We start from the raw sequence: 12770 nt of genomic DNA on the forward strand, positions 1-12770 counted from the left end.
TTCAGCTAAGCACCTTGATTTTGAACAAAGAATTCTGGGTTTATAAATAACAAATTAACTGCTTAAAAGCTTTTACACCATCGTTCATGGTTCATAAGCAAGCATACTTTCATAGTTATGTGCCACGGCACAGTACGAGTCTTACCTTTGTTAGAATTCCATCTTCTCGGTGGTTCTTCTGTAGGACATGCTGAAGTGCTAGCTGGATCTTCTGTTGGAGTTTTTCAATTTTTACTTTCTCCTGAAGCCATGAGCGATCTAAATATAAATGGAGTTAACACCTCTAGTACTGCACACATCAGTCACAGTGCACCAGGATGTTCTAAGTCTGTTACAGATTCTCTCTCTTGTTTGCAACCTTCCTTCCACTTCTTATACACTTTTATATAGAAAATGAGTTTCAAAATTAATAGGCTTTTTAGTATATTTATCACATGCATTTAAAATGACTTTTATAAAGCCCTTAATTAGAATAATGCAGCATACCTGAGTAAGACTTATTAATTATTTGCTAATGATGTCTGTAAAATGCAGGGTATTTACAAAATGAAGCTAGCAACTTTTTAGTGGGAAACGAATACATCACATAATCCATAAGTAGTTGGAGTGAATCTTCTTGCTAAGATCTACAGTGACATACAGAAAAATCAGAAGCAAATACCAGCTATTAGAAAAACAAAAAGCTGCTAAACTTCCTAGCAGAAAAGTAGTATTAGCTGCTACATCCTCCATGTGGCACAACTGTGGGATTCTGCGGCTTAGATACTAAGGCACAGGGCTAGCATGCTTCCCATCTGGCAAATAGCATGAGAATGTATTTCTATAGTCTCAATAAACCTGCTCTTCCTAACAGACTCTTCTGCCACCACTCCTGAGTCACTCTGCTGCACTCTAAAAACAGAGCGTTTATTTCCTTGGGTGTTACGCCAGACATGAACTGACTTTCTGCACTGGTATCTCGTTTCACCCAACCTAGTAAGCCTTCCCAGAACCTGGAGCACTGTGCGGATCTGCTTGAGATTATGAAGTTATTTTGGTCATGGGTATGGTAGACCCAGGCTGACTCTTGGGGTGACCTGTATGCCTGGCACCATAATTCTCAGTGTACCCAGCTTCCCGATGGGGACGGATGCCTAAGCTACTTTGGTACCTTTGTACCACACTGAAAAGGCAACCCCACTTAACGGACCCGAGGTGATGCTGGAAGCATTCTGTCGCGTGCTTGAGATAATTCTGCTACAGCTGCAAGCTCACGTACATCGAAAGCTGACTGTATCAATTCAGTGGCTACCTTCTGCCTGCCTCACCTGGACTGACCCACTGGTCTCACTCACATGCATTTAAGCTTTTGCAAAGAAGCTGAGTCCTCAACGAGGTGAAAATTTGGAAAACAAGGGCTTAGATTAGGATTTCGAACTTAACAAATTTATTCCTGAATTCATAGTTTTAATGTGTTTGTTAAAATAAAAATTTTGGTCAAGAAGGAGACACTGAAAAAGGTGATGACATTTCACACTGTCCGATAGTCTTAACATTATCATTAAAAAGACTTCAAAATCAGAACGACCTCTACCCAAATAAACGTAGAGCAAACCTTTATCTCTTACCTGCTGACATTAAAACAAACGCAGAAAACAAAGCTATCTCATCTTCTGTCAGGTGCATAGAACATAAACTTTTTCCAAATTCAAACACAAAACTAATGAAGTCTTCACAACCTGCCAAAAAGAAGGTACAGCTCATGCCACATTGTTTAAAACTGCTTCAGAGCTACAGAGTTGTTGATTTATTCTGATGGAGGTGAAAAAATGGATGTAAAATACTTCATAGGTGAATGGTCTTCTCCTTCAGGAGAAGTGGAGCGATGGCAGTGAGATCTCACTCATGCCTGAGCGTATTCCCCCATTCCCACAAGTGCCCAGCTCCCACACCCCGGCAACCAGTATTTTGAAGATTTTGCACGCTGTTATCTTTTCCATATTTGGTTCTTTTGGGGTAAATACGGATAAAAGCCAAGCCCATTTTCAAGCTCAAAATTGGTTTAGCTTTGTTTCTGTTCTAAATGGAACTTTCTCATGTCACTGCGGACTGGAGGTTTGAAGGGTGTACTTTAAAAGTGCTGATTTTAAGACTATTGAGCACACAGGAGAGGGAGGGGGGAGAAGCATACACGGAACATGCAGGAGCAAAGGGAGAAGCCAAGGTCTGAAAGCTTTTCATGCAGAAAAGGAACTCTGTCTCCTTTCATCCATTCTCTTGCTCACACAGGTGTAAGTCAGGTTACTGCTGCTGTTACGCATGCTGTTACGCAGTTCGCAAAAGCGGAGCCCTGCTTTGAAGGGGACTGCACCTGATGGAGGAGGGCTCTCCTCTGCAGGTCTCAGCCCCAACCCAGCCTAAATTGCTGGATGTAGTTGGTAACAGATGCAAGTCATGTTTCATTGGAACCCACATCTGATACTGCATTCTCCAAATTGTTTGCACTCAGACCTTGTCCCTTGAGGTGTTTCAGAAAGGCAGAGAATAGGGAACAGTACAGCATTCTCTGCTGCCCTATGTTCACTGCCCTTCAAAATGGCTTACATCCCAAATCTGTACCCAGTGAAATGCATCCTTTTAAGATCGGCAAAAATATATGCAAAAAATTTTCAAAATTATAAACTATGGTTTAATAAAAAAATTGATTTATTGTATTTTACCTGCAAAAAACTGGACTTTGCATATTACAAAACACTACTAACATCTTCAAAGCAGTAATGTCAGTATATCCAAAATTAGCTTAAAATCTGTTGCCTTTTCCAACAGGATATAGAAAATGTTGCACTAGATATGAAATCTGGGCTTCTCTTCTTAGTAAGTGTGTCCAGACTGTTCTAGCCTGATCTAAGTGTTGAATTTCAACACCAGCAGTCCTTTACTGCATGGGCTTAAGCTGTTTTAACTCCTGAAATAAGCTTGGCCTCAAACAGAGCCAGCATGACTGCTTTCAAAATAAGCAGTTTGAGCTTTGGAACTCTTCTATTTGAATATGATAGCCTGAATTTTTCAAAGCAGCTGTCCCCTTGCTTTTCCACCTTATTATTTTTATTCTGCGTTTTTGTTTGGTTTGGTTTTTTTAAGATACAACACTTGACATTTCCTTACCTAAGGACTTGAAAACCTCTGGGCTAGCATACTTGCCATCAAAGTAGACTGTGTTGTTCTGGGAGTCAAAGGCACGGCACATTCTGATGAACACAACCTCTAAAGACCCTAAAACAGAAACAATGTATGTTTGACTGTTTAAGTAGAGACTTCAGTTGCAAAGAGCAAGTAAGGGTTAAAAAATTTCCTACGCTCTTTATCAATCAAGTAGGGTCGTAGGTTTCTGTGGTGTAACAGAGCATAGTTTCATTTGCTGGTAGAATTAAAAGAATTCCCATAAACCCCTTTAGAAGTTTTTGCTAAGGCAACTTAGTTGATGCTAATAAACTCTTAATAATTTTTTATTAGAGTAATGAAGTCTCTGAAGTCAAAGCAGCTCATTTAGATTTACGTTCACGAAGCTTTGACAGATTTGTCCAGTATTTGTAAACTGCATTACTTCTACAACATCTTGCATAGAACAATCTGGATTTTTACCTTGAAATATGTCATTCACTATTGGTAAGCCAAAATAAAAAATCTGAATCCAACTTTTCCGTCTTTACACACTCATTGCTCCCTTTCTTCATATTGAAAATTTCATACGTAGACTTGAACTCATTCTACGCAGGGTAACTAAAAAGGTATAGTACTTCATACAGAGAAACAGACAATTCATAAGGTTTTCCCCTGTGTTATTTTAAATGATCATTGTACAACACATATATATGTGTATATAATCACTGCATACAGGGAGCAACTTCCTCAGTCAAAACCAATAGAAGCAGACCTTAAAACTGACCCACATACCTGCTTTTAAAAGCACAATTTGATCGTTTTGACACAGTTCCATAAAGCCATCAATGCGTTTGGCAAATTCCACTACATACTGTATAGCTTCTGTTATTTTGACTGCGCATAACTGCCACATTACCTCCCTTTGCTGTTTGAGAGAGAAGAAAAATTGAAAAATTACTAATCAAGGTTTGGAAAGCCCATTTTCATAAAGCAAAACTGAGCTGAAAAAAGAAGCGGAGTCAGTTCTCTCGAGCACTCCTGGCTATATAGTCTGCTTGTGAGACAAGGGGAATTAACCTCAAAGCCAGAGCCTCAGGTGGACAGTGCAAACATGTAAGACTTCTTTGGTGAGGTCAGCAGAGATCCAGGTGGGGGTGGTTTTACTTCATAAGCCAAAAATGTCAAAGTATAATGATTCTGGTGATTTCATTGGGAATTTTGTTCACTGCATCAAAAGAAAATGCCAATTTACACTAGCAGTGCGTAATCACATTTTTCCCATCAACTTCTGTATTTTGTACTGAATGTCCATTACCTAACTAGCTCATCTTCATAAAGATACATATAAAATATACATATATGAAGATCACCTTGTTAACAACATAAAGAAGGCATGCAAGCAGTAATTTTTTCATATGTTGATAATAATTCAGAATGAAATTACCTAGCAAGTGGAAAAATTATATTCTTAAAGGTTAAATATTTTTTTGTGGAAATGAAAAATATGTTCAAAGAACAGCGCACTTTAACAGTGCTCCCCAAGACAGTTTTCCCAAAGTAGCCCTTTGGCAGTAGTTCGTGGCTGGAAGGCGTACTGGGAATCCAAACATCGATTGAATCTTACAGCACCCACCGGTGGGGTGGCACTAGTGTTTACCCGTTCTGTAGGGAGAACTGAAACCTGGGTGACAACTGTGGAATAGTCAGGATTACAGCCAGGCATTGCAGGCTGGAAATCTGACAGACTACTGCGTTTGTAAGCTCGAAACAAAACACACCATCACGTAAAATCACAAAACTTGGTGGCTTCATCTTTTTTTTTGGTGGTGGTGTTGATCCGGGAGATTACAAATTAAGAAATGAAAATAACATGCCATTTAGGACTGAAAAAAACTTCTCTGGTTTCTTATCCTTGTTTATCAGTCACAGACAGATAGATTTTGGGAGTATGGCTTTGCCTTTTCCTGTACCTGTAAAAATCACAAATGCAAAGTATATCCTAACCATCTTGCTGCTTTTGATTCTAGTGCATTATTTTTTTGAAAACACACAAAAATACACATTCCTGATAGTAAACAGAAAGCAGTGAAAAAGTGAATTTTGCAGCGTGTTATAGAAATACCATGCTTTAAAAAAGAGCATGCCATAGTTTGGCAAGCTTTTATACCTTGTTCTGATAGTTCTCGATTTCTTCCTGCAGAAAAGTCTGCCATGTGATCTGCTGTAGCTCCTCTCTCAAGTACTGGCAGGTTTCCATGTGTGACTTGGAAATATTCTGTGCAAGATGTTCTAAAAGGAAGAGCAGAAAGTGACGCACGTTAAAAATGCAAAGCTCCAGCCACGAGAAAGCGAACAGCTTCCAGTTGCAACGGGGGAGAGGGTTACCTCTCAGGAAAAAAAAAAAAAAAAAAAAAAAAAGCTTTACTTGCAGTTCTTACATTGTGCTTTGAAAACAAGGGCACTGAACGCAAGCGGCCCGCAGGCCGGAGGCAGCGAAGGCCAGGCGCGGCTCCGCCAGGGGGCGCCCTGCGCTCAGCCCCGCGGGAGCGGCGCCTGGGCCGTCGGTGTCTCACTGCAGAACGGCGGGGCCGAGACACGGCTGAGGTAAAATCAGGTTGTGCGTGCTACCTCCGCAACCGATAATGTAGAATATAAGGCAGTTTACACTTCGGTTGTCATCATAGCTCTCATCTGTTTGAGAACAATGTTTGTGGTTTGTTTTACGAGCACGTGCTTAAAACATTTGCTCTCGCTAGCAGCACCTGACAGCGCTCTACCTGGGTCCCCGCAGGATGCAGAAGGGGACGTATAACCCTGTTATTCCTAAACCTGGGCCTCAGTTCTGGACAGTATTTCAGCACACACCTAAATACTTTCATTGACCAGCCACACCTTTCTAAACTGAAACCTTAGTCTGGAAGACAAACATTCTTCAAGCGTTGTTTGGCAATGTCAACGCTGGGCACCCAAATCATGCTCTGGGGGGTTTAAGTGCAAGCACTATGTACATACGGGTAAGCAACACGACAAGCTTATTTTTGGCCGGTGTTCCAAACTCAACACTTGGCCGAGGCAGGAAAAGCCCCTTCTTTTTCCTGTGGGTTTAATATAAATCTTTTAATAACTCGCACAAGACTATTAACAACCGTTTGATTGAGATAAAGCCGGTAGCACAGCCTTTATCCTAATTTTTTCTTCTAATTTTTACTTATCTGTAACTGAAGTTATTTGAACTCAAGCCAGACACAATATTTTGGCTGTCACAACAAATTCTATTGCAGAGAACTGCATTCTGCAACATAAGGACATTAAAAAGTAATCTTTCTCCTCCCTTCCTCTCTGCAAAATTTCTCAAAAGAACACAAACTAAAACGAAACAAGCAAAATCTCGTATCATGTACTGGCCTCTAATTAAAAACGTCAGCAAAAAGAGAAAAATTTAACTTGGAATAGCCAATTTTTCAAACTACTTTTAGGTTTTCATAATGGAATAATTAGCAAAAGTGTTGCTTAAGCAAGCAGAATCACTGTTTTAAACACCTGACTGCTTATGTAAGTAACAGAATCTTAAACCCACTTCTCTAATGCCCTGTTCCAGTCTGCTCACAACCAGTTCACACAGCACAACAAGTCAGAGTTGTGGAATTCAGCCCTAGTGAAATCATTCAGGGAAGAGTTTAAAGTAAAACGTGCTCACTAATGTGGTCGTTATAAGGCTCTTCGGGAAATTATCAAAACTTGCTACATTCAAAAATTTTCTGAAGTATCTAGGGCCAGATTCTCTTCAACCAGTGGCAAGGAGAACTGCCCTCAGATTAGACTGGTGCTTTGGTTTCGTATTTCCCAGGTACTGGTAAAGAGCAGAAGAAAATCAGCCTCCTCACTTTTTGTTAGAAAAGAAGAGTATTGAGTTAATGAAAAAGAAGATAAAATGTTCAAAAATAATCCGCAAATAAAGAAATACTCTGTTTGCTCACTGCTAAAAATTAGCTTGTTTATCAGTATTCAAAGGGTTGTTACAAGGACTGAAAACAAAAGCAACACTACTAGAGCTGATCAGCCACAAGCTCCTGGGATTTTTAGTCCCGTTCCATGAGGTGTTCCCCACGTACCCCGATGAGGGTATTGCGCCCTGCGCAGCAGAATGCCCAAACATGCTCCCAGCTGTAGTGAAGCAGCATTCTCGCTATCACCTGCCTAAATGTGTCACTTTAATCCAAAGGGTACTATATTAAGACAATTACAATGGAAGCTTTTCTCTCTCATTACCTAATTCTGCCATGGACACAGTTGGAGAGGTCTCCCCATTTGTAAAAGAACAATAAGGGAAGAAGCCCGATGCTGGTGTGTAGTCACATATTGGTTCTGGTTTGATTCCATTAATATCAAGACCCGACTGATCTGGAGAAGGCTGTATGTCTAAGTAGAAGCTGCTAACTGCAGAGTCTGCTTTGCTACCTTCAGGGGTATGCCCATCAATGTAATTACTGAGGTCATCGTGTAGCTCTGTTAACCCATTGGTGGTGATATTGTATGTTGGTGTTAGTGGTTCTGCCTCTCCCGGTTGCTGCTGATGATCTCGCTGCTGCTGCTGCATTCGATGTTTCTGCACCTCCGCATACAGGCTGTCCCTCTGCTTTTTTGACATTCGACCAAACTTTACAGCTGAAATATAGACACACAATATATTACATTGCTACAAATCCACTACTGCATTTTAATTGTCTTGGATTGTTAAATACTACATGAAAGGACACAGTATAAAGGCCAATCAGCAGGATGGGCAAACCTAAGAATCACTGTCAGTCACAGGGAACACAGTGCAGCATCTACTCTTTAAAAGACAGTTTTAACATGCTACTTAAATGGACCATTAGAAGTCACTGTTTTAGCTTAATTCGTTAACTTTCCACTTCTGTACTGAAAAGATTTCTTCTTCTATATCCATTGAAATTGAGAGATGCATCTCTTCAGCATTCAAATCCTGCCTTGAAAAGCAGAAGCTAAACCAGAACACGCTGCCCTGAGATGAAGTGTCCCATTGCTACGACCTGTATATGCAGACTACAGAGTGAACCCAGACTTAGGTACGAACACGTGGGGTCTATCTCAAAGAGTATCAAAAGCAAATGCTGTTGGTATCAGGACCGAAGGACATGGGAAGAACCACAGAACCTGTTTCAGTGGAGCTTACTAGGACAGCAAAAATTTTTACCCAGTGAATTATTGTGAAAACTGTATGTATATGTGTGCATGCATGTATGTGTGTATAACTCTCCACAAAATTATTACTACTTTGAGAAGTATTACTATTAAGCGTAAGCCAGAAGCAACTGGTTTGGCACATCCAGGGGATTCCTAAGAACATGGTATGTGATTTCTGGGACCTGTATTGGCTGCAAAAGCCTCATTGATGAGGAAGGTGACTACCACCTTGTCCTGTTCTACAGGAAAGCAAACATGTCTGAGGGACTAGTTGTTACATGATCAACTGTTTCAGGTTTTTAATTTCATGCTCAATAAAAAAAATTAAGACACAGTAATTCAAGAAGTAAACATAATCTGAAAACAATCTCCTTAATCGGGCCTCATGTACACAGAGTAATGCATATGGATTTGTAGAATATGTAGCGTTGCTGTCACTATTACAGGGGAAAAGACTGAGTCAGATCTTCGAATTGGGTAAGCGATGGCAGCTTTGTTACATCTATGGGGGAGGTGTGCAAATATCAGCTGCAAATCCAGTTCTAACCCGGTTACATAAGCTTCCCTTTCACAGGGGTGGGTTTTCGTCATTACACGAGGTGCAATTTTGAGCTTAATATTAACAGCACTGGAACACATTTTCTTCAGAATTCTATCTTTGAAAAAACACTGCTATTTTCTCTTTGTGTTTTTTCCATTATTCATATTGTGAAACAGTTCTGATCCATACCAGTATGGCCATCAGAGTGTTACTTGCAGCTGTTGTATGTCACTTTAGTTGCAACGAACACATAGAGAAAGTATTATCATTAGGTTAAAAACTGCATATTCAAGAAGTGACCAGAGGCAAAGCTCTTAACTGGGAACTATAATAGATGAGTAGCAAAAAAAACCAAATCCAAGAACTTCATGCATGCCGTGACGTGTACATAGATAGATGTGAATACATAGCAACATATAAAAACCACTCGATGGTCACACCCATCAGCCCAATGCACTTTTAAATCCTACGTTGTTTTAGTTGAAGACACAGTATACTAAACATTCTTTTCGCAGTTACGCTGTGTGTTAGCAGAGCTCACCATCTCGAGACATCCCCACAGCAAGGCATTTCTGTAATCGACAGTGTTGGCAGCGGTTTCTACTAGTTCGGTCAATCAAGCAGTTCTTCTGCCGAGGACAGGAGTACGTAGCATTGCTTTGCTGACTCCTCCTGAAAAAGCCCTGTAACAGAATTGCAAAATACAAGTCAAGAAGCAGTTACCTGATGGGCCAAAGGAAGCCTCTGAAAGGCAGCACAACAGAAAGTGAAGTTCAAGAGCACTACAGTCAAAAAGGAAGTTAGGAGGGTTTTTTTCTCTCTCTCCTAGAAACAAACAAAATCCAGTAACTAATAGGAAACAGTTCATAAAAAAAAGTGTTATGACATATAAAAGAATTACACATTTTTTCATTGATTTTACAGATCCCGTATTACATCTGGCACGGCACACCAATTCGTTCCAAATGAGCTAAATGTAGACCTAGATTTCCTATTGTTCCTGGGGCAGCACAGATCTCCAGAACAGGGAGGCTTCAACAGCTGCTCTCCTCTTCTGCACTTTGGAGATGACAAGAGCAGGCCCGATGTTCAGCCTCACCAGTGTATGTATGCGTTTAAAAATACAGAGCATGATGCTGAGCAGTTCCTTCTACAAAGAACAATTTCTAAAATGTTTTTTCTTAATCAGTCTAATGCTGACAATCAAGGTTTTGTTCAACCTGGCGCAGGATTTAGATTTTTAAGGAGGGAGGAAGCTGAAACAGATTTTATGTGTTGTCTCTTTCCTGAGTGAACTGCGATGGGTAGACACATCTCCAAAGAAAGGCAGCGCTGGAAGGTTACGCCGTAGTTACAATGTTGTTCTCTCCATCAGAACGGTGCACCTTATTAACCACTACGCCAGCTGTTGGCTTTGAACTTCATTTCATCTTTTTGCCACAGACTGTCCCAACCTCAGCTGGTGCGCGTGCAATACCTACTTCACAAGGATTCTGCAAGATGTAGTCATTCTAACGAGGCATTTGAGATCAGTGAACGCAGTATTTTAGTTGTATGTTGCCACATAATGGATTAATTAACAGGGCTGCAAAGAAAATACTTCCTCAGAAAGGCTGGGCACCTTTTAATTAAAGTTGGACTTTTCCCAATTTTTTTATTTATTTGAAGGCCAGGTACTGGAGTCCCTCAGCACACGCACGCTCTGTCCAGACACCTGGTGAAACAAACAACAGGCAGGACTTCTGCACGACAAGTAAGAGACTTCCTAGCAAACCTCCTGCAGACAGAACCCTGACAAAACACTGAGATAAAGCCCCTCGCTCCATCCTATGAGGAGGGGGCCGGTCTTTGTCAATTGTGCCCCTTTTATTAAAGCTTTAATGGGGAAATACGGAGTATTAAAAAAAAAATGAGGAAACTGAAGATGCCTGTCTTTAATCCTGTTTTCCTGTACACTGTTTCTCACCCATTTATTCTGGTCTTTACATGATTAAACTTTCAACTGTTTTTAATGTTTGTCAATAGCGAAATGATCATCACTGAGAGTGAAAGCATTGCATGTATTGAGTTCTGGCTGAGGGCGTTTCACCCTAAAGAAAACCTGAAATACCATGGAAATTTCTGCCATCATGAGTGATCCCTCTGGAGGCACCAGCTCTGAGGTAAGCAGACAGTTCTGCTGGCACCCTTCATGGAGCCTCTCACGCCGGGGCGAGTGCACATGCGAGCGCAGTGCCATTCACGAGGAAAATGGGATCAGGTATCGACCTGACCCATGACTTACTGATCAAGGGTCTGCATCACCAGTCCCTTAAAATTTCAGTTCTCCAAACACTTTAAACAGTTGCTTCTGCAACCCCTGAGATGCTGAAATTCAGCTTCATCAATATGTAAAACGAACCGGGCCCAACAGCCTCCACGATCTATATGTTTTCCTTTAGCTGGGACTTATACTGACTCTGTATTGCCAGTTTGGCGTATTTCTCTTTATTAAGAATATTCTTGTCAAGCTGAGGATTATTTTTAGTATTATAATGGATAAAATACTGGGCTGTTTGCTTTTCCAGATTTTCCCTAGAGAGACACAGCTGCTCAATACGTTTTAGCGTACAATATATCAGCTAAGCTACAGCTTGAAGCTGAATTTTCAATAGAGCAGAACTGCCTGAAACTGGGGCCTTTAAAACCACTTGCACTTTACAAACCAGAGATGTAGTAGAGTGCTTTTAAGAACAAACCCTACAATGTTATGTGGCCACGCTGAAAACAGCAGCAGTAGCTAAAGCAAAAACACCCCCTTGCCTCAAACTTCAGACGTGAATCTAAACTTGTCCAGGGCTTAGGAATAAGCATACCTGAGATTTGGGACTGAACTGACAATGAAGTTAAACTGAGGGGTTTTTACTCTCAAAGTTCTTCTGTGTTGTTGTCATTTATTTGTGAGTTTTCTAACCTTTTGGTGGTCCTCGGGCTCTTGTATCATTGTAAGACATGTGGGGAAGGCCCTACCACAGGAGCCTTCTGTAAGTAAATGTAGTTTCCTCCTAGGTTGTTTTTTGACCCCCTTTTATTAGGGGAAGGAGAGACGCTGTATTCTGTTGTTTTACTTCCTCGCTTTTGCCAGAGGCACAGAGCTAGCTATAATTTTTCCACCAGGAAGGAGGAGGTGGATGCATGCGTGGTACACGTGTATACGTTCCAGCATTATGCAAACCAGCCCAGGCCACATGCTCGTAATTGCATGTATGTTCCCAACCATTACTTCACATTCAGGTGATTGCCTAATGCGCCACAGGCAGAGCGGACCCCAAATGATCAAACACACAAATGAAACTACCGCTGCACTAAAGAACGTCGCTGTGTTACAGCACTCTGACCCATGGCGCGGCCTGAGCCAGGGTCTCTGGGAGAGCGCGTTCCCGGGAGCAAGGGAGCCAGCCCTGCCTCCTCCCCACATCACTCTAACGATCCCGTGGATTCTGATGAGGCGTCATCGAGCTTTGCATGTCTCCCTTTTTATGTAGATGTATTAACACAGCAGCAGAAGAAAAGCAGAGCAGATTACACGCCGTAGAGCTTCAGCTCTGCGTTTCAGACTCCTATTTATATACAATATATGGTTTTTCATATGCTGCCAAGAAATCAAGTTTGGGGAAAAAAGGGCGCAAAAACTTTTCATCTGCAAGTCAGTTTGAATAACAACTTGTTAAAAAAGGAACTTTGAAATGTAAATAGCAGTTTTCGCAAAGTCTATTAATAGTTTCAATACCTTCACAGCTCAGTATCGCAGACGTTTGTGCCTGAGCCGGCTCCTTGGCAGGGAAAAGCCAGTTGTGCTCCCCCGATGTCCCAAATGGCGCAGCAGTGACTCCCTCTCCACTGC

General features: G+C 41.2%; 1 protein-coding gene across 3 annotated transcripts in view; it reads right to left on the reverse strand.

The window, feature by feature from the left end:
* Positions 1–12770, reverse strand: part of RORA (RAR related orphan receptor A) — a 381362-nt gene that overhangs the window by 11640 nt on the left and 356952 nt on the right. For 2 of the 3 annotated variants that reach the window (XM_054214149.1, XM_054214150.1), the window contains 7 exons: positions 9429–9570; positions 7411–7806; positions 5309–5430; positions 3934–4066; positions 3145–3252; positions 1608–1718; positions 146–258 (listed from right to left, as the gene is read on the reverse strand). In XM_054214149.1, the coding sequence (XP_054070124.1) occupies positions 146–258; positions 1608–1718; positions 3145–3252; positions 3934–4066; positions 5309–5430; positions 7411–7806; positions 9429–9570 (1125 nt within the window). The remainder of the gene's footprint in view (positions 1–145; positions 259–1607; positions 1719–3144; positions 3253–3933; positions 4067–5308; positions 5431–7410; positions 7807–9428; positions 9571–12770) is intronic. The other variant, XM_054214151.1, reaches the window with a different exon arrangement.

Source organism: Rissa tridactyla, chromosome 9 (assembly GCF_028500815.1).
Source record: "Rissa tridactyla isolate bRisTri1 chromosome 9, bRisTri1.patW.cur.20221130, whole genome shotgun sequence".
NCBI lineage: Eukaryota > Metazoa > Chordata > Aves > Charadriiformes > Laridae > Rissa > Rissa tridactyla.